Source organism: Zonotrichia albicollis, chromosome 29 (genome assembly GCF_047830755.1).
Source record: "Zonotrichia albicollis isolate bZonAlb1 chromosome 29, bZonAlb1.hap1, whole genome shotgun sequence".
Taxonomy (NCBI): Eukaryota; Metazoa; Chordata; class Aves; order Passeriformes; family Passerellidae; genus Zonotrichia; species Zonotrichia albicollis.
The window spans coordinates 5,738,092-5,760,014 of record NC_133847.1 but is presented as its reverse complement, the minus strand read 5'-3'; the positions used below and the strand labels follow the sequence as shown (position 1 = coordinate 5,760,014).

General features: G+C 51.6%; 1 protein-coding gene and 2 non-coding genes across 3 annotated transcripts; 1 reads left to right on the top strand and 2 right to left on the bottom strand.

Annotated features, from left to right (window-relative positions):
• Window positions 1–682: 682 nt before the first annotated feature.
• On the bottom strand, window positions 683–20,726 carry DPP9 (dipeptidyl peptidase 9). Its single transcript, XM_005495214.4, has 21 exons — window positions 20,531–20,726; window positions 18,699–18,786; window positions 15,611–15,864; window positions 12,909–13,021; window positions 12,072–12,245; window positions 11,308–11,476; window positions 11,033–11,146; window positions 10,654–10,782; window positions 10,094–10,155; window positions 9,479–9,579; window positions 7,975–8,152; window positions 7,637–7,802; window positions 7,476–7,555; window positions 5,564–5,716; window positions 5,281–5,416; window positions 4,418–4,563; window positions 3,748–3,894; window positions 3,456–3,608; window positions 2,806–2,948; window positions 2,397–2,508; window positions 683–1,986 (listed from the first exon to the last, which is right to left on the bottom strand). The coding sequence occupies exons 2-21, from the start codon at window positions 18,752–18,754 to the stop codon at window positions 1,894–1,896; spliced, it is 2,679 nt and encodes an 892-aa protein (XP_005495271.1). The 5' UTR covers window positions 18,755–18,786; window positions 20,531–20,726; the 3' UTR covers window positions 683–1,893.
• A 500-nt stretch (window positions 20,727–21,226) lies between these two features.
• Window positions 21,227–21,298, top strand: TRNAG-UCC (transfer RNA glycine (anticodon UCC)). The gene has a single exon. It is a non-coding gene; the product is annotated as a tRNA-Gly (tRNA).
• A 344-nt stretch (window positions 21,299–21,642) lies between these two features.
• TRNAV-CAC (transfer RNA valine (anticodon CAC)) lies at window positions 21,643–21,715 on the bottom strand. The gene has a single exon. It is a non-coding gene; the product is annotated as a tRNA-Val (tRNA).
• Between the last annotated feature and the right edge of the window lie 208 nt (window positions 21,716–21,923).

Below are 21,923 nucleotides of genomic sequence, written 5' to 3'. Positions count from 1 at the left end.
CCCAGCTGGCTGTGAGGAACAAAGGGTGCAGGGTGCTCTTATAGACACATCTCAGAGGTACAACTTTCTCCATCCCAGTCCTTCCTTTCAAAACTCACACCTGAGGTGCTTTGTACCTGCTAAACCACAGCTGCAATATTTGGGACAATTATTTGGGCACAGGGACAAGAAGAGGGGGAAAATCTGCTCCCAGGCATCCCCAGGAAGCCAAATGCTCCATCTGGAAAAAGCTCTGCATTTAGAACAAGCCTCCAGCAGCACCCTCAGGGCATTAACAGCAGGTTAATTAACAGCAGCTCCCACGGAGGAAGGCAAAGCAAGGCCAGGTTTGGGAGCTTTGGGCTGCGAGGGCGAGCAGAGGCAGGCCCAGCCCTGCACAAACAGCTCAGTGTGTCCCAGAGGGGGAGCAGAGCAGCTGCACCCCCAATCCCACGGCAGGGAGGGAGGGAGGTGCCCACCCCAGGCTGCTGCTGGCTGCTCAAGGTCACTGTGAGCCAGCACACGGCCCAGGATTCCCAACCCTCAGTTGCTTGGATCGTGCTTCCCCCGAGGAACATCAGGGATTTAATATTCTCTCCACTGCTCGGCACAGAAAGAACAGAGCACTTGGCTTGCAGCAGAGCTGCTCTGGCTGTGGCAGCAGCTGCTGCTTCCTCCTGCCCCCCAAAGCAGCCACCACGTCTCTTTCCAATATTTTAATGAGTCGCTACATCTTACACTCATAATTATAAAAGAATAAGAATCCATAAAAATATTTTCTTTTCATAATACGCACTTAAAATACTCCAGGGCAAGTCAACGTGGTTCATTTGGGTGGGTTTTGTGTTTTCGTTTTGCCCCTGGCAGAACCCTTGGCTTGAGGGGGGGATGTGCTCCCCTGAGGTGTGATTGCTCAATCCCCCTCCCCAGAACTGCAGTTCCTGTTGCCCAGGTAAATAAAAACCAGGAGAGAGCGTTGCTGAGTAGACGGGCAGGGCAGGGGGACCAGTCACTGACCCGCAGAGAACTGAAGCACAGCCAATTTCAGTGCACATTGGAAAGCTCAGGGAAGGACAAGGGGACAAGGAGGCGGCACAGAGAACGGAGGGAGGGAGGATTTGCATAAATATCATCCATCTTGTGTTGCAAAAACCCAAATGCTGCTGTGAGCTCTGGAGAGAGGCTCTGGCTGTAGCCAGCTGCCTGTGCTACCTGTTGGCACAACTCTGAGTGAGAGCGGCCATGAGAGGAAGGATCAGAGGGCGCCGTTACCGGCCCCGGCCACTTCCTCCATCTGCTCTGCAAATTGAAACTTGAAAATAGACAGATATAAAAAAGAAAAGACTAGTGTTGCATGCTTCTGTAGACCTCTCTTCAGCTCCCAGGGCTCCAGTGTGGCAGCAGGGCCAGGACACAGAGCAGATCCCCAGGTGAGCAGTAGGTAGTTCTCTTCCCTCGCACTCCTGGCTTAAGGCAGCTTCTGATTCGGCTCTTCCGTTTCCAACACAGGCACTGAGTTCTTGCAGGTGAGAGTTTGGGAACTGCACAGGTGCAGTGGAAGAGGAAAAGGATTGGGGAGAGAGAGATGGACACAAACCTCAGCCTCGGGACACAGACCACTGTCCATTGATTCCCAGGAGAGAGGGAGTAGCAGCAAAAAAAGCATTGAACAGCCAGGCTGGAGGAGAGGAGGAGGACGAGCAGCCGAGCAGGAGCAGACCTCCAGCTTGGAAAGTGAGAGAAGGTGGCACTGTCCAAAGGGAAGGTGCCCTCCAGCTTTTCCCCCTGGCCTGGGGGTATCCCCAGCCCGACGTGGGCACTCAGCCCCTTGTGCTCTGGGTTGGACGCTGCCGGGGAGCGGGAGGGCACGGGGCAGGTGAGCTGTCAGTGTCCAGTTTGCAGAGGCTCGTGCTCTCAGAGGTATTCTTGTAGAAAGTGCAGCAGCGTGATTTCGTAGTGCTCTCCTGACTCAGGGCACCGAATACTGTGTCTCTCGTTGGGGTAGATCTGTGCCAGGGCAGACAGGGGGCATTGGTCACTCAGCAGGCACAGAGCTCCCTCCCCTCAGCCCTGCTCCCCCCATCCCGTCTCCATCAGGATAAATAATGCCAGGGAAGGTCTGGAGCACCCCCTCCCTCACTGCAGCCTCCCCTGCCAAGTGGGACACAGCAGCTCATGGAGGAGGAAAGTTCCAGGCCCCGGGGCAGCAGCTCTGCCTGCACATGGCACATCTGGCAGCTGTGGAACAGCCACAGTGCCACCTCCCGGCCTCCTCTGAGCCCAGCGAGGTGTTCACTGGCACCAGCATCACACAGCATGTGGGGATCTGCCTCCATCCCCTCCCATGCCCAGAACACACAGCAGGGAACTTCCTCCAAATCGATGGGACCTTCCCTCCCCACTCCTGCCCCTCCTACCTGCAGCTGGTAAGGTTTTCCAGCCCGGATTAGCTGCGATACCAGGAAGTTGGTGTGAAAAAAGTGCACATTTTCATCCAAAAAGCCATGGAGGATCAGCAAACGATTTGGCCTGAACACGGAGTGAGAGATAAGGAGAGAAACAGGATGAGAAACCAGATGGAAAACACAATGAGGCACCAGATAAAAGCACTGCAGAGGGTTTGAGCAGAGAGCTTCCAGCTGGACAAGCCAAACCCAAGCAAGAGCAGTGCCAGGCCATGGCCGTGGGCCTCAAGCCCTCCTTGCCAGGGGGGCTGGGGGTGCTGTGGCCCAGCTGCTGCCAGGTTAAAGCAGATCAGAACCCCTCCATTTCCATTCCTGTGGCACTGAGCAGAGCTCCAGGAGCAGCTCTGGGGTGGGTACTCACTCATTGGGAAGCTTTTCCACGTGCAGTGCCACCGAGCCAGCCTCGTAGCCCTGCTGGTTGTTCTCGGGGACGTCCATGTAGCGCTCGGTGTAGCCGGTGTCGTAGGCCATCCACACGGTGACAGGGGCACCTGCTATGGCAATCTGTCAAACAGAGAGGTGCCACCAAGCCTCCATTAGCACCTGCTCAACAGCCCAAGTGTCCCCTGCTTTCCTGGAGAGGCAGCAGAAAGGCTCTGGGCTGTTCTGTCACTGAGATCAGGATTCTCCTTCAGCAATCCCACTCACAACCCAGATTCCTCCTCCTGCTGTTCCTCTTGTGGTCACAGTGGGGAAAATTCCTGCACATCAGCACTAAAGGGCTCCCCTCTGCAAGGAGGGGTTGAGAATGATCCAGAAACTGTGCTGGGCACTTGGGATGGGGAACAGCACATCAGTATCTCCCTGTATGGCAGACCAAGCCCATCCCAGAGCCATCCTCCTCCAGCCCCAGCCAGGGATGAGCTGCAGCAGGACACAGGACTGGAGTCGGGAGCTCCAGGCTGGCAGGACAGGGGGACATTTCCACCACAAATAAACCAAAATGCCAATTCCAGCTGCCAAGAGGGACAGAAGCTGTGAGAATGAAGTGTCCCAAAGGTGCAGGCTCACCTTGAAGACGTTGGGTTTACAGATGAGCCCCATGAGGGACAGAAAGCCCCCATAGGACCAGCCGTGGATGGCGACCCGGCTCAAGTCGATGAACCCGTATTTTTCTGCTACATAATGTAAACCTTCCACCTGGTCCTCTATCTCCACCTGACCCTAAAAGGCAAAAAGGAGGCTCATGTTAGTGGACTTGATAAATGTAGAAACTTGAGACAGAAACACCCACACAGGCAATGAGCAGCCACCACCCTTAGGAAGGACAACCAGAGATTCCCCAGCACAAGGAGGACGTTACCATTTGGTTTTTCAGGGCTCCTTCAAATTTGAGGCCTCGCTGGCACGATCCCCTCCCATCAATCACCACCACAGCATAGCCCAGGGATGCCAACGTGTTCAGCCGCAGGTACTTGATGCCTTTGAAGGAGTTGTTCACCAGCTGCACCTGCACAAGGAGGGAGGAAGAGTTTCAGAGCTCAGCAGCTGCCTTCCAGTGCCTTCCTGTGTCAGTGGAGGATCCTGAGCTGGACAGCAGCCACTCATTGAGCTATCAGAGCCATAGAAATCAAACCACATGCTGGAAAAGTCATCTGAGGTTTGAAGCAGAGGTCAAACACAAGGACAAAAAGAGTCGGTTTAGATTAGATATTATGAGGAAGTTTTTGCTGTAATGGTGGTGAAGCCCTGGCACAGGGTGCCCAGAGAAGCTGTGGCTGCCCCATCCCTGGATGCGTTTGAGGCCAGGCTGGATCTCTGAACAACCTAAGACAGTGGAAGGTGTCCCTGCCCATGGCACAGGTGGGACTGGATGGGCTTTAAGGTCGGTTCAACCCAAACCATTCCATGATTTCATGATTCCATGACAGTGTTCATTGCTACCCAAAGTGCAAGTCTTGCTGTGTGACTGACAGAGCTCTGCCCTGGGCAGCAGCCCCAGCCCTGACCCCAGCATTCCCCTGGCTTTTTACCTGAGGGCCTCCATAGACAAAGAGCACCGTGGGATGTTTCTTGCCAGGCTGGACATCGTGGGGTTTGTAGACCATTCCGTAGAGCTCCACGTCCGACTGCGTGCGGAAGTGGAAGATCTCCGGGGGGACGTAGTCTGGGGGACAGCCTGCAGCAGGAGGGGCACACACAGTGCTGAGGGGCTGAGCAGGCTCTGCTCCCACCCCCTGAGCCAGCCCTGTCCAAAGGTGACCCTGAGCAGGGCTCCTTCCACACCAAACCATGCCAAGGCTTAGCAAAGACCCTCTCTGGGAAGCACAGCCTCCATCTGCCTGCACAGGGAGGGGATTCCACAGGAAAACCTCACCAGGTGGGAGCTCTCCAATGGGCACTGTGCCCAACAACAGGGATGGGACAATGTGTTTGCAGCAGGGGTTCAGGTGCTGCTGTGAGCTGCACCTAAACCTTTAAAATCTGCAGTACAGAATGGAGCAGCCACTGTATCCCAGGTACTTGTCCCTTCCCTCTTCAGAGAAATCACAAATTAAAAGCACCTTGAGTGTTCAAGGCCAGGTTGAACAGGGCTTGGAGCAACCTGGACTAGTGGAAGATGTCTCTGTCCTTGGCAGGACATGAGAATAGGATGGACTTTAATGTACATTCTCATCTATATAATTCAGTGATTCCACAGCAAAACCACACCCACAACTCTGGACATTCCAGAGCAGGACATTTGAAACACATCAAAACCCACAGAACATTTTCTGGTCAAGTGAGAAGTATTTCCCTCACAACACGATTCACTTTCCCTCAGAGTGAAGGTACCCAGACCCCTTCCCTTCCCATCACTCCTGGGAGTTCTCACTGCCCCCTCCCCAGGACTTACTGGCTGCCTCCATCATGCTGGCCCAAAACTTGGGCTGCTTGTGGAGAGGGTCATCGTCAGGGCCGCTGAGCTTGTAGATGTGCACACAGGGAGGAGTGCTCACGCTGCTGTAGTGGCTGATGAACATGTCAAAGTTCTGCCAGGGAACACAGCACAGTCAGGGCATGGGGTGCTGCACTGCCCTCGTCTTGAGCAGCACTCAGGACTCATTACTGGCCACCAGTCATTGCCATTCCCAGTCAGGATCCCTGGCAGTCAGGAATCAATCCAAGGAAGAACAAACCTGGCTCATGGAGCAGCTGTGGGAGAAGCCTGGAGTGGTGAGGCGCATGATCTCCCCGGGAGACTCGTAGCTGACCACGTAGAGGTGGTGCTCCAGCGGGGTATCCTTGGTGCCTTGGAAATACACCAGCTTGGTGGCCTCATTGACCCAGATCTGTGCCAGGAGAGAGCCCTCAGGGACAGGCAGGGACAAGCTCTGCTCCTCTGCCAGCCCACAACACACACAGACCATGGCAGGGCTGCTCAGGGCAGGGGGTTGAGGGGCCAGAGAGCAAGCACACAACATAATGCAGTGACAGACAGCAGCTCCTCAGCCCTTTTGTTAAAGTCTCAAAACATTTGCTTATTAATGGGCATAATAATCTGGGCTTTGCTCCCTGCAGGTTAACAGGAAGCCATCCTCTTAACAAAGAACGTTCTGTGCTTATATGGCATCTTACAGAACCATGGAATCATCTAGAAAATGGAAAAACCCCTCCAAGATCAAGCATGAACCCAGTAGCACCGTGTTCACCACTAACCCACATCCCCATGGGCCACATCCACACCCTGTTGAACATTTCCAGGGTTGGTGATTTTGTCCTGGACAGCCTGTCCCAGTGTCTGATCACCTTTCCAGCGCAGCCATTTCCCCCATCTCCAGCCTAAATCCCCCTGGAGCAGTGTGAGGCTGTTTCCTCTGCTCCTGTCCCTTGTTTGGCAGAAGAGCCCAACCCTCACCTGGCCACAGCCAGCATGGCTGGATTATAAAGGTACAGGTCCCTTTTTTCCAGCCATCATGGTAATGAATTCCCATTCGTGGGAGGACCAGTCTAACAGCTCTCAGCACCAAACTTTGAGACACATTAAAATAGGTTTTACTGTCCAGATAAAGCTGTTTCTAAAAACCACCCAGTCAGGCAGGAACAGAGGCGACAGCTTTTAAATCCTGCATTGATCCAGCAACAGTAACTGAACTGTTTTTCCACCTTACAGTTTCCAAATGCTATTTCTGGCTAACCCACAGTTTGAAGACCCCTGTGAACAGCAAAGGGAAAAACATCCAACTCAATTGGCCAGGAAAACCAGGCAGAGCCCTGTGGAGCAACAAATGCATCAAAATAATTGCTGCTAACACAATTTTAGCCATAACACATGCAGGGAAGAGCTGTGGCCAAAATCAACAGCATGTACAGTGAGAATCCACATGGGGAGGGACAGCAGGTTAATTGCAGATTGAGGAAAAGCAGCAGAAACCAAAAGCTTGGAGCTGTTGGTCTTTTAAAAAGCGAGAAGTGAAAATCCAGATTAATTGGAAATGAACAGCCAAGGTCTTTATTTTGACAGAATCACCTGGGAGTGTTAAAGATCAGGCTCGGAGTTAATTCCTGAAGCAAAAATGAAACTGGGTTTCTACAAGATTAATAAAAATTCATTTCTGGCTGTTCTGCAAGCGACAACAGACACAGCTTCTCCATATTCTAAATTGCTTTATATTCCCCAGCTGCCTTGTTCCTAAAGGCTCTGTTGAGGGATCAGCTGGAGACCAAGAGTTCACTCTGAGTGCCAGGACACATTTCCACATTGCAAGAACTCATTGGAGTTAAAATGCCTCAGCAAAGGCAGCAATCCCCAGCTTCTCCACAAAATGGTTCTTTGTTGCTCTTAAACCTCAGACTTGTGTCCTTTTTTATGGCCTGACCCACTCCTGGGATTTACCTAAGGAGCAATCTGAAGTCTGATTAAGAAGGCAATCAGCTCCATGTGCACTGGCCTACAGCACTTCTGGGGAAAGCAGAGGCAGCAATAAAAACAGCAACAAAATGAAGCTTAAGCAGTTCTAGCAGGTCCCAGGCGTAAGGGAGGACTCAGGCCAGGACTGGGGGCAGACAAAGCAGAGCTGAGCATTGCAAGAGAATAAAAATAACCCCTACCTTGGATCCATGCCTTGCCAGCACCTCCCATTCCCCACCAGTCAGGGCAACTTCCTCCTTGATGGGACATTTGAAATCATCTACAAGAGAGACCACGAGCATCAATCACTGCCCTCCCCAAAGGCCAAGGGAGGGGCAGCTGCCAGGGCTGCAGCCCTTACCCTCACTGTGGACACAGGGCTGCACCCAGTCGTGGCTGCCTGGCTTCAGGATTGCTGTCACCCTGTACAGGTGGCAGAACCCTGTTTTGCACTCGTTGGCTCGGATAAAGCAGAGCTCTTCCTCCTCCCCCTCCGGCTGGATGAAAGGATAGAAGATGTCATGAACCTGCCACACAAGATGAGAAACCTGTCAGGGATTTATTCAACACCAAATTTGGGTCTGAGTAGCAAAGCTGCCATAGCAAGGATTTAACTGGACACCAATCAACATGAGAATGGTTAACTGAGGGGAGGGAGGAAGGAAGCCTGTGTTCTCCTCCCAGCCCTGAGCCTCTTACATTTATCCACACATCAGTGGTTTCTTCATAGATCACAAATGGCTGGACATTTTCTGGCACAGTTTTGGCAAATTCAGCACGCTGCTCCTCATTTTCTGGGACTGGAATAAAGAGTGCTGGAGGCAGAAGGACTAGCTGGAGCCTCTGCTGAGGTCTGTCTAGGAACATAGCCCAGGCACTGGGGAAAGAAGTCGGAGGTGAATGTCAGCACCACAGAACAGAGGTCCCTTTCCAACACTCAGAACATGCATCCCTTTCTTCCCCCCGCTGCCAGAAAGGATTTGGGCATCTGAATGCAAAGCTTTTCTCATCACTGCTGCTTTCTAATCCCCTGGAAGCTGTGCCAACACACACGTACTGCCAGACAGCTCTGGTATTTCACAGGGGTATCGCTCAGGCGAGATGTCTGACAGCTCTGCCAGTGCCTGTTCCAAGGGAGCCCTGCTAAGGAGGAGAATGGAGCTCCTCCTTGGACACCCCTCCACCAGGAAGCGCTGTTTGTGCTCCAGCTCTCCTCGCAGAGCTCTGTCTGCAGCCTCCTCCTCGTGCTGTGCCAGGGAGAGGCACAGACCCAACACGGGTGCCAGGGGAAGGAGCTGCTTCAGTCCCAGCCCTGCTCCCCTCCAAGGAGAGTCCCTGGAAGTGGTGCTGCACTGCAGCTCTCAGCATGACAGATGGCAAAGCACAGCCACCCCAAGGCCTGTGAGTGCATCCAGGGGAGTTTCATCACGAAAGACAGATTTGAAAAGAGCCAGCTCTCCCCCAGCACCGCAGGATTTCAGGAACTGAGATATTCAGCACATTTAGATAAGCTCTGGTGCAGAACATCACAATCACCTCTGGGATTACCTGCTGGAAAGCTCTCTAAATTTCCTTTCCAGAGCAGAAAATTAATGATGAGTTACAGAATGCCACCTTCAAAGACAGCCAAGTCACCTTAACTTAATCTGCACACACACCAGTTAACAGCCAAGCTTGGGAGGGGGAAAATTAAGAACTTTAAAATTTCAATCAGATTGGGGTGAATTCTGTAACTCTTCAGGCAAGATTGTGTGTCCCATTTGGAGCCATAGCCAGCCCCAGAGCAATCCTTCTCTTTGGCCATGCTGCATGAAGGATGTGGCACCACAGACCCTGTTCTGTGACTCAGTCCAAACTGTGCCAATGAACAAAGATAAACTGCCCACAGAACACCCCCATTTTCAGCAGGAAACACCCTGTACCTGTGTTAAACATCTTCAGCTCCAAAGAATTCCCCACTTGAATTCCCACTTACTGTATCAATGACATTTAACTCTGGTTGTGACAAACCCCACAGCCTGTCACTCTGCTCTGCTTCGTTCCTACTTTTAGGATGTTACAGCACTGAAGAAGCCAAATATTCATGTGCCATTTCTGGCACTCAGGGCTTTAAAACCAGGTCATGAACACAGCAGAATCATGTCAAGGGTCTGCAACCAGAGGAGCCCTTGGGAAAGTTATTTTGGGAGGAAAATGAACTTACTATTTGCCATCCCGGGTCCATCCAGCACGGGCAATGTACTCCACAGTGGGAAACAGGGCAGCAAAGGGTTGCACCAGCTCTTTGTCCTGAGCACACACAATCTGCAGCAAAACCAAGGCCCAACATCAAATCAGAGCACCAGAGCTCATCCCCTTCTCCCAGGGAAGCTCAGGGAGATGGCAGCACAAGGTTAGCTACTGGCATCAGCAAGGGTCAGGCCAGGAGAAGCCAGCCTTGCTATAAAGAGCAGGAAGAGAAGGGAAAAACAACTTCAAAGCAAAATGATTCTGGCACTGAGCCACAGGAAAGGACACAGGCAGGGACTGAAGCCCCAGATCAGACCTGGCTCCAGCCCTCCTGTCTCTGCCATGGTGCACCAGGCAAGCCCCAATTCCCCCTTCCCTCCACATTCCCAGCTGAATCTCCCCCAAAATGATTCCTGTCAGTATTTTCAAGTCTATCTGTTTCTTGGATAAACACATTAGAGATTCAGATATCACAAGAGAGTAAAAAAACCCAGACTAACACTATTTAGGATTTCTTTGTGACCTTGTTTTAATTCTAGGGAGCTTCAAAACCCTCCAGTGCAATGTCCCTTTCTGAGTTATCACTTACCTTACCCTTGCTGTCTGTTTTAAATTCTGCCAGTTTCAATGTAATCTTGGGGTTTTTGCTGCCTGCAGAGAAGAAGTGAAAAAACACCAAGATGATCAAGCTGAACATTCTGTGGTAACACAAAACACAGCTTCTAAAGGAGACCTGCCCCTGGTCCTACTGAAATGGCTCTGTGTGAATTTACAAATATCAAATATGTATGTGAGCAAACACCAGAGTCATTCTGGGAATGGGAACAGTTTGCTTTGCCTTCCCTTGCTGGCTGTGCATGTTCCCAGGAAGGAGAGGAAAGATGGGATTCAGAATGTATTCCACAATTTACCACCAGATATATTCCACTTTCTCAGCAATCTTTTCATTTAGGGCTGGGATTTAAACTTCAGCCTTTCTTGCAGCAGATTTTGGGATCAGAGAGAGTCAATTAGGTCTCAACTTTTACAACCTGTTTCTACATCCCAGTATGTGCCCAGATTAATGATGCAGAGTTTATAGCCCCAATTCCAGTGCTGATTCCAGCAGGAGTCCAGAGCTGCCTCAGCAGCCCCACGTGTTTCACCCACCTGTCCTGGGGTACCGATAGGAATCTGTTTTTCTCTCCTCCAAGGCAGGTGAAGGAACATGAATTATCTCCACCTCTGACTCATCAACTTCCTCATACAGGATCCGCAGTGTTTTCAAATCCTCTGAACCTGGGACAGAGAGCAGGAATGTTTACAACAGCATTTCCTGCTGTTTCTGCCTTGCCTGCAGCACTGGTGCAGAGGGAACACCTGTACAGCCCCAGCTCTCAGTGACCACCTGCAAACACTGCACAATTGTAATCCCCTCAGTGCTTTGTTCCTTCAGGTGATCTCTCCATGAAAATCATGCTCAGAACCTCATTCCTAGCCAGAGGCAGCAGTCACATGCCAGGATTTGATGAGCAGAACAGTGACTGACCTTCTGTGGAAGCTGTGGGACACCACCAATAGCCCGTGAACCGATCAAACTCCTCCTGAATGACAAAAGTGGCTACACCAGCAGACTTGGGGTCATCCAGAACATTGGATAAGCCTGGAGAGGAACAAAGACCAGACAGCATTTGCAATTTGCATTTACACCTCCTTGAAAAATGCTGACCCAAAAGACAAATGCACTTGTAAGAAATAAGCCAGGAAGGTGGGTATTGCAGAGATTCCCCAGGGAATTCCCTCAGGGGTGGAGGGAGCCCACACCTTTGTGGCAGTACGTCAGCCGCCTCTCCTCGCCCGTCTCGATGTTTGCCACCCACAGGTCGTTGTTGTTAATGAAGGAGAAGAAGGCTGGGTCAGCAGGGCAGATTTTGGGATCCATCCGTGGCCCCGTGCACTGGGTCTTGATCTCCAGAGGCTTCATTGGAGACACCTGTGGCAAGAGACACACACAGAGCTGATGTGGGTGCCACATCAGCTCCCAGCTCTGCAGAGAAAAAGCCTGAAAGAGACACAGCCCAGCCAGGGGATGATGGCAAATGTGGCCCTGGCAGGACACAAGAGCAGCCACCACAACCAAAGGGATGAACATGTGGAAAATGTGGACCTGCTAGAGCAAGTCCAGAGGAGCCACAGGGAATCTCCAAGGGCTAGAGCCCCTCTGGAGCCAGGCTGGGAGAGCTGGGAATGTACACTGGAGAAGACCTTAGAGCCCCTTGCATGCATGAAGTTCTTCCAGGAGAAAAAGTTCTTCCAGGAGAAACTCCTGTAAGGGTGGGCAGGCCCTGGCACAGGGTGCCCAGAGCAGCTGGGGCTGCTCCTGGATCCCTGGCAATGTCCAAGGCCAGGTTGGATTGGGCTTGGAGCACCCTGGGATAGTGGAAGATGTCCCTGCCCATGGCAGGAGGTGACACTGGGATGGGCTTTAAGGTCCCTTCCATCCCAATCCAGCCTGGGATTCCACGTGCAGCCATCTCCAATCCACCCCTTTGAGGTGAGCCCATGAAATCAATCCCTGGCAGACTCACCATGAAGCCATTCTTGCCCCCATCTCGACAATGGAAGAGGCTGTTGCTGGCCTGGAAGAGGAACAGGCCACTCTCACTGTGGAAATCATAGGATGTTATCCCAAAGACTCCCAGTCTCTTGCGCTCCCTCAAGAGCTCCTCCTCTCTGGAGTACATCCCGTGGTGAGGGGTTGCCTAGAAGTGAAGGAAAGGAATATCTGAAAGGATCTGCAAGGAGAGGAACATTCACAGGAGTGCTCTGAGCCTCCCAGCTCAAACAGGCAGCACTGTCAGGGTACAGGTGCCCAATTCCTGCACTCCAGGCTGCAGCTGTGGGGTCCAGGAGGCCAAACCCCCCAAATTCCCCTCTACAGGAGGGCTGAGCTGTGAATCTCTCAGTTCTACAGTTGGCACCTCAGCATGCAGTGAGAACAGCTGCGCTTGCTCTGCTTATGCAAATCAGATGTAACCAATTAACTTAATGACGTTATCTGCAGCCTTCACAAACAGTTTCCATGTCAGACACTGCAAACAAAAGTTCTTCCGGGATCTTGAATTACCCTGGAGAGAACTCGAAGCCCAAATGGGGTCAAGGCAGATAAATTCTGTTCCACCAGGAACCTTTTAAGTAGGGCTGAAAGGACCAACACCCTGCAATGCTGCCAGTGACAAAGGACACGAAGATACTGAAACAGGGAGGGGAAAGTTCCCTCCCTTCCTGGTGCACTCACAACAGTCTAAGGCAGAAGCAGCAATTCAAACTCAACATTTTAAAAGCAGGAAGGATGACAGACACCACACACATGTCCCCACCACAGCATCACCCAGTTTCCCCAGGCTCTCCCCACTCTGGCTTACCTGAAAGTGATCCAGCATTTGTTTCCAGGACAAGAGCAGCAAGGCCTCCTTCCGTACCTTTTTGGGAATCTCTGAGTAAAGAAGGGAATTCTCTCTGCTACCATATGGCATTCCTGTCAGGAGGACAAAAGCATCATCCTACTCAAGATGAATTAGCCAGGACAAAGAGCAAATTCAAACACAAGTCTGGAAACAGGGGCTGGGGCTGCCCAGGGACCTTTACCCACATTCCTTCCCAAGCAGCTCCCAGATCAATCCCAGAACAACATCTTAGACTTTGATTTGTTCGGAATTTTCCTAAGCAAGATTTAACAAACTCCACCTCTCCAGAATGTTTTAGGTCCAACTTTCCCCTCTGTGCCTGTCCTCCCATGCTCCAGCTCCACTCTAAGAGCACCACTCCCTGAATGGGTGACTCAACATTACTCTCACACTTCTCATACAGAAATTTGCTACAGGGACCTGATTCAGGCCAAGGCAGCAGCTTGCAAGGGGGGAAGGAAAAGCCTGGAAGCTCCAGAGAGCCCATTCAAATGTGAAACAGTTTCCTACAGAGTCAAAAGACCTTGTCATTTTACATAAGCCTTTGACTGCAGTTATCAAATGAGCTCCTGGCCTTAATCCAACTTCCAAAACAACCATCAAATATCCTGACTTGTGATTTTGACAGCTTCCACCAAAACAAAGACCATGAACTTGCCCTCTACTTATGCTGCAGAGACTCCCTGGATCAGAAATTCACACAGGGATCTGTGCCTTGATGCTGCCCACTCTGCACATGTTCTGGGCAGAACAGAGAGATTTCTGAGCTGGCTGACCCAGCAGTAGTTACTTCAAATTAAAACTGAAATATTAATAAGTGCTCAGGAAGCAGAGCAATATGCGAAGATGTAATCCTCAGAGATCCAGGAACACCAAAGTGCTGAGCATGTGGTGTTTAACATAAGCAGCATCTGCCACAATACAACACAAAACTCTGTGGGGATGGCCCAGGAACGATTGAGGATGGCCATGCAGGAAACTGCAGAGAGGAACAAATGACTGGACACACATTTGAGGCAAATGTGACCTGGACTTCCCTTCCCCTTATGTTAAAACTTTCCCCAATGACCTCAGGCTGACTACAATCAATTGGCATTTACAAGGAAAATATTGCCTTCCTCCCCAGAAGACAGTTTACTTTGCTTCCAAATGAAATATTCAACCCTACAGCAAAGTTCATCAGGACTCTCCATCCACTGCTCAGTTTTATTTAAACACTTTAAAATGTTATTTCATGCTGGGGCAGTAACAGCACACTGAGTTAAACACTTGTGAACTTACAGGCTGCCCAGAGAAGCTGTGGCTGCCCCATCCCTGGGAGTGTCCATTTATTATGGAAAAGAATCAGCATTTAAATCAGCATTTCCCCTTTATTAGGGACATCTGAGCAGAGGTACCCTGGGATTACCTGGCTGATGCTGATCTTAACTGAGGGATTAATCTGCTCTGAGCCCTGTACAATTCCTTAAGGAAGGAAACACTGAAAAGGCACTTGTGTATCCTCATTCCTGGTTCTGGCTCCTGAACAGTCACACCCTGGCAGAACACCAACCACCCAGTAGCTGGTTTGGTTGCCATTTCATACAACAGAACATTAAAAAAAATTTTAAATTAGCCACTTAGTTCTTTAATCATCTAGATCAAAACCAGTATGAAAGTGAACTGGAAATACATTCAAGCTTTAAATCAAGCCTCACTGCTCAGACTCGACAAGAAAAATATGCCAGTTCTGTATCCTGCCCTTCAGAGACTTGTGTCCCAAGAATTTATGAGAACTACACAAATCAAGTCACTGGCACACAGGAGCTGCCTAGTGACAACACAAATCAGTCCCTCAAATCCAGCATCCTACAGTGACCTCCACTCAAAACCTGGAAAAAGAAGGAAGAACAGCAGGGTCACTTCAGGGCAGCAGTAACTGCACAGAGTTGCACATCAGGCAATTTTTGTACTGGCCCAGTAATGATCAGCTCATGCCCCAAAGCACAACAAACTCTTTATAGTCTATAAAGTTTCCCATGTTACCAGCCACAAAATGATCCAGCAGTTACTAAAATCCAACAACTCTGTCACTAATTACATCGTGGCTCCATCTGTAACAAGGGACCTGTACAACACAGAATTCTGCTTCAGTCCCACTGAAGGAAAGGGATATTTCCCTGCAAATGCCAGGAACAGCTCATTCCCACCTCAATTTTCTTCCCTGCTCTTGAAAGCATCCTACCTTCATGTTACCTAATACAGCAGGAGACACACCACCCTGCCATTAATATGTTGCAACATGTAATTAGTCATTACTGACAGCAAATTTCTTGGAAAGTCAGTCTGGTTAATGAAGCAAGTAAATCCCACTTCTCCCAAGCTACAGAGGCACGAGATAGTCCCTTCTCTTGGCCCATCCCCTGCGTGACAAAGCACACAGAAGTGCTGCTGGCCAACACTTCCCCTTGTCACAGCTGATCCCTGTGTCTGAGGCTTGTCTGGGACCGGGGAGTCCCTGCTCAGTCCCAGGCTTTGCAGAAGATCCTGCAGGCCCTGAGCCACGTTAGCCAATCTCAGTTCCCAAATCTCACAGGGGAGATCTCTCCCATCCCTCCCCTTCCCTTCCCTGCTGAGTTTGGAAGAGCCCCAGGTTCCCCTGGTGCTGGCACGAGGCTTACCCAGGTAGTAGAGGCGGTGAGAGTGCGGGCTGGACTCCTCTGTTTTCCGGACAAACTGGAAATCATGGGGAGCTTTGTTCACTATCATGCCCGAGTACTTCCTGCTGCTGTGAATTATGTCACGCAGCCCATCCCAAGAATGCTTTTGCACCTGGAATTGGGAAGGCACATCCTCCATCTCGACCACTTCGGAGCTGTCTGAGAGCGTGTCCACTGCAGTCATCCTCGCTTCCCCTTCAGAACTGGGCAAAAAACTGAGGGAGGAGTAGAGGGAGAGAATTGAGCCTTAAAATCAAGCAGGTGCTCCCTAAACTACAGATCTCTGGGATTCTCTGCACTCAGGGATTATATTTTAAACACATTGAAAGGAAAAGTCCATCTCCCATCCCATATGGAATCCTGTAAATGAAGATATTGACCTCAGAGAACTCCCTCTCCCAGGGCTGGCTCTGGAATAAGCTGTTAAAGGAAGCTCAAGCAGCAGATTCTGGTGCAGACAACAGGCAGCTTGACTCAAAGGAAAACCACTCCAGGAATTCGGATGGATATGTCATCAAAGCTATGAGCTATCATAAAGGCACATAAACTCCTGCCCTGTGAGACCATGGAAGTGGAATCCTCTTCCTATCCCAAAGGAAAACCTGCCCATCACTTGAGGAGAGAGGTTCAGACCCACTCACTTACCTGAGGAGATACTGAGGCCAGGAATGATGTAAGAGAGATGGGAAATCAGGACAAAAAAGTGCAAGTGTTCTGCTAATAGAGAGAAGGCGGCAGGAGCAGACCCTGGCTGTATCCTGAGAAACGTGGCACACATTCCTCAGAGATTTCCAAGTGAGCAGGTGTGGAAGGAGAGGATAAGAACCACCTCCACATTAACACAAATGTTAATTTGAGGTGAGGTGGACTTGCACCCACAGACTTGCCCAAGGTCAGTGATGTCATCCACTGCAAAGCAGGAATGAGCTGAGGACTAGGGAAACCTGTTTCTGACACCCCACTTGAGAAGCAGGATGTCCCTCCAAGAGGTACCTGAAAGAATGTCACAGAGAATTTCAGAAGAACTTCAGTTTACTGGACAAAATTAGCTTGGATAATTTTGCTCCAAGGAAACAGAATCAGCCTTGTGCAAGGGCTGAAAATGTAACATCTCCTCAGACTCCTAAGTCCCAAAATTGTACAAAATGTGCCAATAGTAACACAAGAACAAGATCCCAAAATAATTCTGCAGGTACTCCTGGTACCTACTGCCCAGCAGTAAATCCACAGCTTGAAAATGGATAAAGAGGAGTATTTTCCAATCAAAGGCAGGCAGGAAGCCCAAGTGAAACCACAAAAGAGATGTGGGATGTTTTAAGACTGTGTGTCTGTGGCCTCTGCCTGTATCCAGGCTCTCCACTGCAGCAGCTAAAATCACAGCTGAAGGCAGAAGTGCTGCCTGGCAGAAACACATGACAGAAAGACCATGAAAATCCATAAACTGAGAGCAATTCTCCAACCCCATCCCACTGCAGGTCAACTCAGTTAAATACTCTGGCTTTAGCTCACAGAGCCTGGCCCTTGGGTAACTCTTACCCAGCTGATGAATCCATCTCACTCAGCCAGGCTGGCTCCTCAACAGTGAAAGTTTAACCTTTAAAACCAATCCACAAATGTGATACTGGTACCTGTCCTCAGCTGAACTGGAGCTTGGAGCCCCTTCCAAAATATACTGCCATGATTTTCTCATGTGAACAGCACAGCTCTAAGCTTGGCACCGTTCTCATCCTGGTGATTTCAACACCAGAATGGAGTGGGGAAGTGGGATAAGCACAGCAGCCACCACACAAACTGAGGTGGGAGTGTTGGGAGTTACCACTGGCACTGCTGCAGCTTGGTGGATTCTCACAAAAATCACAGAATGCTTTGAAGTGGAAGCAACCTTAATGATCATCTAATTCCAAATCCCTGCCATGGGCAGGGATACCTCCCACTAGAAGGGAAAAAAAACCCCTGGTGTTCTCATCCTGGTGATTTCGACACCAGAATGGAGTGGGGAAGTGGGATAAGCACAGCAGCCACCACACAAACTGAGGTGGGAGTGTTGGGAGTTACCACTGGCACTGCTGCAGCTTGGTGGATTCTCACAAAAATCACAGAATGCTTTGAAGTGGAAGCAACCTTAATGATCATCTAATTCCAAATCCCTGCCATGGGCAGGGATACCTCCCACTAGAAGGGAAAAAAAACCCCTGGTGTTCTCATCCTGGTGATTTCGACACCAGAATGGAGTGGGGAAGTGGGATAAGCACAGCAGCCACCACACAAACTGAGGTGGGAGTGTTGGGAATTGCCACTGGCACTGCTGCAGCTTGGTGGAGCCTCATAAAATCACAGAATGGTTTAAACTGGAAGTAACCTTAATGATCATCTAATTCCAAAGGGAGGTATCTAGTGGATACCTCCTACTAGAAGGAAAAAAAAACCTCCTAAAACAGGTTCTGGCATGATAGAGAGTAAAAGGAAACTCAGATTTCTGCCTCTGTCACTACAGCCACCTCTGGAAAAAGTCATAGTCAGTGTTTGGCAACACCATGTATGTAAGTAAATAAGTGCATGGAGTAACTTATCTCAGAGAGATTTGGGGATTACATTACTCAAACGTGAGTGGATCAAGACACCAGTTATTAACCTGTATATAAGACAGGCAGCAATGGCACACAGCAAATTTCCACCTTGCTGGAGAGGCCCACGCCGGGGCAGGGACTGAGGTGACTCAGAGCTGTTGCAGGAACACTGCTCTCTCCACTCCCAAAAACATGGAGCTGCCCCTTGGGGGTCTTTTAATGCCATTGGTGCCCTGTCAGGTGAGGTGGGTGAGCCACCTCTGGGCAAGGTGTTAGTCTGGAGGGGACACCAAGCACAGGCAGGAAATCAGAACCCAGGAAAACTGTAAAGCTCAATATTGGAAGTGAGTGAAACAAGTTATTGTCCTGAGTCACTTCCTGCCTCTCAGATCCTGGCTGGACAGATGGGGCTCCTCTCAGGGCAGAGGTGATGGCTGCTCTGTCCCACAGCACACAGAGGCCACACGGGGGCCTGGACATACCTTCTCCAACTTCCTGCAGTCTCGTTTTCCAGACGAACCCTCTTTATCTTCTGCATTAACTACTCAGAGAGCTGGGCAGGACAGCAAACTGGGGAGGAAGAGGGGAGAAAGGAGATTTCATACAGCTGCTGGGTAAAAGCATCTTCCATAGGTCACATTTCCAGCTGAGTGGGGAGGCACAAATAAATCCTTGGCTTTCATTCCTTGGTCCAAATCTGTTCTGCCAGCACAGCCTGGGTTTGAACAGCCCTGATAAATCTGAGAGGCTTCAGCTGAACAATGAGGCCCAGTGAACTCTGTGGTGTGTCTTGCTCCTTCCCAGAAAATTCTTAAAATCTGAGAACCTTGAGTACTGAACCTTTCTGTCATCCCCTTCCCAAAATCCTGGAATTCTTGCAAGTATCACATACTAAAAACTGATAAAACAGAGGTCTGCTCCATACACTTAGAGGGAAGAGGCAAACAAAGGACACACCATAAGGAGCCAGCCAGAGGGTCACAGTCCCACCTGGGACATAAACCCCACATTTATCTTCCAAGCCTGAATGCCCTGTGCCTCAGCCTGCTGCCACCCTGGCTCCCCACACCCATCTGCTCTCCAGGAGCACAGCAAGGTGCTTCCCTGCTGTCCTGTCTCCCCAAGTACAAAGGTCTTCAGCTCTGAATCACAGACACACTCAAGACCCAGCAGTGCCCTTTATTGAGGCTCCTGCTCTCCCCAAACAGCCATTTCTCCACCAAAAGCAAACTCACAGGGGACCAGGAGGGACAAAGCCTCACAAAGAAACCCCTCTGCTGCAGAGGAGAGCAGAGAGGGAGGAAGCAGCAGCGTTCAGCAGTTGAAGGGCAGTTTTTGATGCAGGCACAGAGCGATGCTCAGGAATGCTGAGTAACCTGGGCTGATCTCCCAGCTGACCCTGCCTTGAGCAGGGGCTGGACCAGAGACTTCCCCAGGTCCTGCCAGGCTCGGCTGCTCTGTGATTTTAATGACTCTGAGGAACATCTGAACCCTCATTGCACCCAGCCCAGATCACGCATTTCACACAGGGAAGGAACGGTAAAATCTCGAACCAGGGAAAAAAAAAAAAGAAACTGAGCAAAACACACAAAAGAGATCAGGAACCAGCGTGAATCATTCGGGAAGAGCCAACAGAACACAGGAACAGAGTCACCTACAGGAGCCCTTACAACGTGGCCGGGAGCTTTAAGATCTCCAAAAATTAAAGCAGCGAGGGTGGGATAAAGCTGCGGAGATTTCTCCAGCGAGGGATGAGCTCTGGCAAAGGCTGCCAGCAGCCCGTGTCCCTCTGCAGCTCTCGCCGGGAGCTCTGCCCTTGGTGCAGAGGAAAGGCCGGGATTCGGGACAGCGGAGAGGGGGAATCCCCGGGGATGGAGCATCCTGTGCCCCTCGTGTCCCTCATGGCTCCTTCCCGGGCAGGGCAGCGAGCAGCCCCTCGCCCTCCTGCGCCCAGATGGGGGCACACGGGACCCCCTCCAAGGGCAGGGACCCCCCATCACCCCATCCATGTGAGGGGGATTGAACTGCGAACCCCCCGAGGGCCAGGCCTGGGCCCAACCCTGGCGAGCAAACGCCCCCCGGGGCAAGGAGAGGCCGCCGCCATCCCTAGGGGAGGAAAGAACCCACGGAAGGGGCAAACCCCGCACCCCCCGGGCACCCCCCGCCCCGGGCAGCGGGGATGCGGCCCACGGAGCGGGCAAGCGCTCCCTGCCCGCCTCAGCCGCCCCTCACGGGCGCGGGCCCCACCCAGCCATGCCCGTGCCGGGGCGGGACCCTCCGTCCGCGCCATCCCCCCCCTCCCCTCCTCACTCACCGCGGGGCGCGGCGAGCTCCCCGTGCCGGGCGGGGGTGGGGGCGGCTCCTGCGCGGGAGGGAGGGCGGGGGAGGGAGGGGGCGGCGGCGGCTCCGTCAGTGCCGCTCCATGGCCCGGGCGCGGGGCAGCCCCGGAAACGGGGGCGCGGGGGCGGCGGCGGCCACGGCGCGACCTCTCACCCGGCGGCGGAAGTGGCGGGAGCGCGCGCGCGCGCGCCGGCGGCGGGAGCGCGCCCGGGCGGCACGGGAGGAACCAGTGCCTCTAGCGGGGGGGAGATGCGTGCGGGAGTAGGGAGCTGTTAGAAAACGAGCACATTAGGTGTCGGAAAAGCCCTCTGAGGTCATCCAGTCCAACCTGTGGCCGATAGTCACTTTGTCATCCAGACCGTGGAGCTAAGTCTGTCTTTAAACTCCTCCAGGGACGGTGAGTCTGCCGCCTCCCTGGGCAGTCCGTGCAATACCTTCATGGAGAGGGTGGGCACAGAAAGAATTGAGGCTGATACAGGGTAAAAAAAGCACGGAGAAAAGATCCTTCTCTCCCTCAGAGATGGGCCCCGAATTCAACATTTATTGCCGTCGTGGGGCGGCTGTGGAACCATTCTCATCTTTCCTTGTGCTTTGCCCGCCGTTTCGAGGGAATGGTTGGGTCCCGCTGGATGATGCTCCTGAGAGAAGCCGGAAAGTTGGTTGTCAGCAAGCGTTGGTGGTATAGTGGTTAGCATAGCTGCCTTCCAAGCAGTTGACCCGGGTTCGATTCCCGGCCAACGCAACTTCGTTTTGTTCTTCCTCATTATATTTTTTTTCCCCCCATTTCTCACTGATCCGAACCGAATTGAGATTCACCGGCACGCGGAGTGCCCGCCCGGCTGCGCTTTGTCCACTTGAGCCCCGCCGGGAGGCGCGTGCTGCCGGTTACTTCTCTTCCGGACTCCCGGTGGAGACCCCGAGTGGTGAGGAGACGGCGGGGAAATAAACAAATAACTCAGAATGAAAAAAAAAAAACAATCAAAAGAAAAAACCAAACCAAAAACTTAAGGTCTCCCCCCCAAAACAAAACAACAAGAAGATGAACAGACACCAAAAAAAACCACTCCGATATGGTGGAAAAACAGGTGTTTCCGCCCGGGATCGAACCGGGGACCTTTCGCGTGTGAGGCGAACGTGATAACCGCTACACTACGGAAACCCGCTATGTATGTCCTTCCCCAGCGATGGCCCATGTTCCCACCATGGCCACTGAGGGGACGTCAACCTCATTCGCGGCGACCTCAAAACAAACCTGCAAACCCCGAGAAGCGCCGCGCGGGACCCACAGTGATTATCATCAATGACTGATTGGAGCTCCCAGAGACCCGCTGATCTCAGGAGAGGACTGAGGTGCGTGTCCCGGGCAG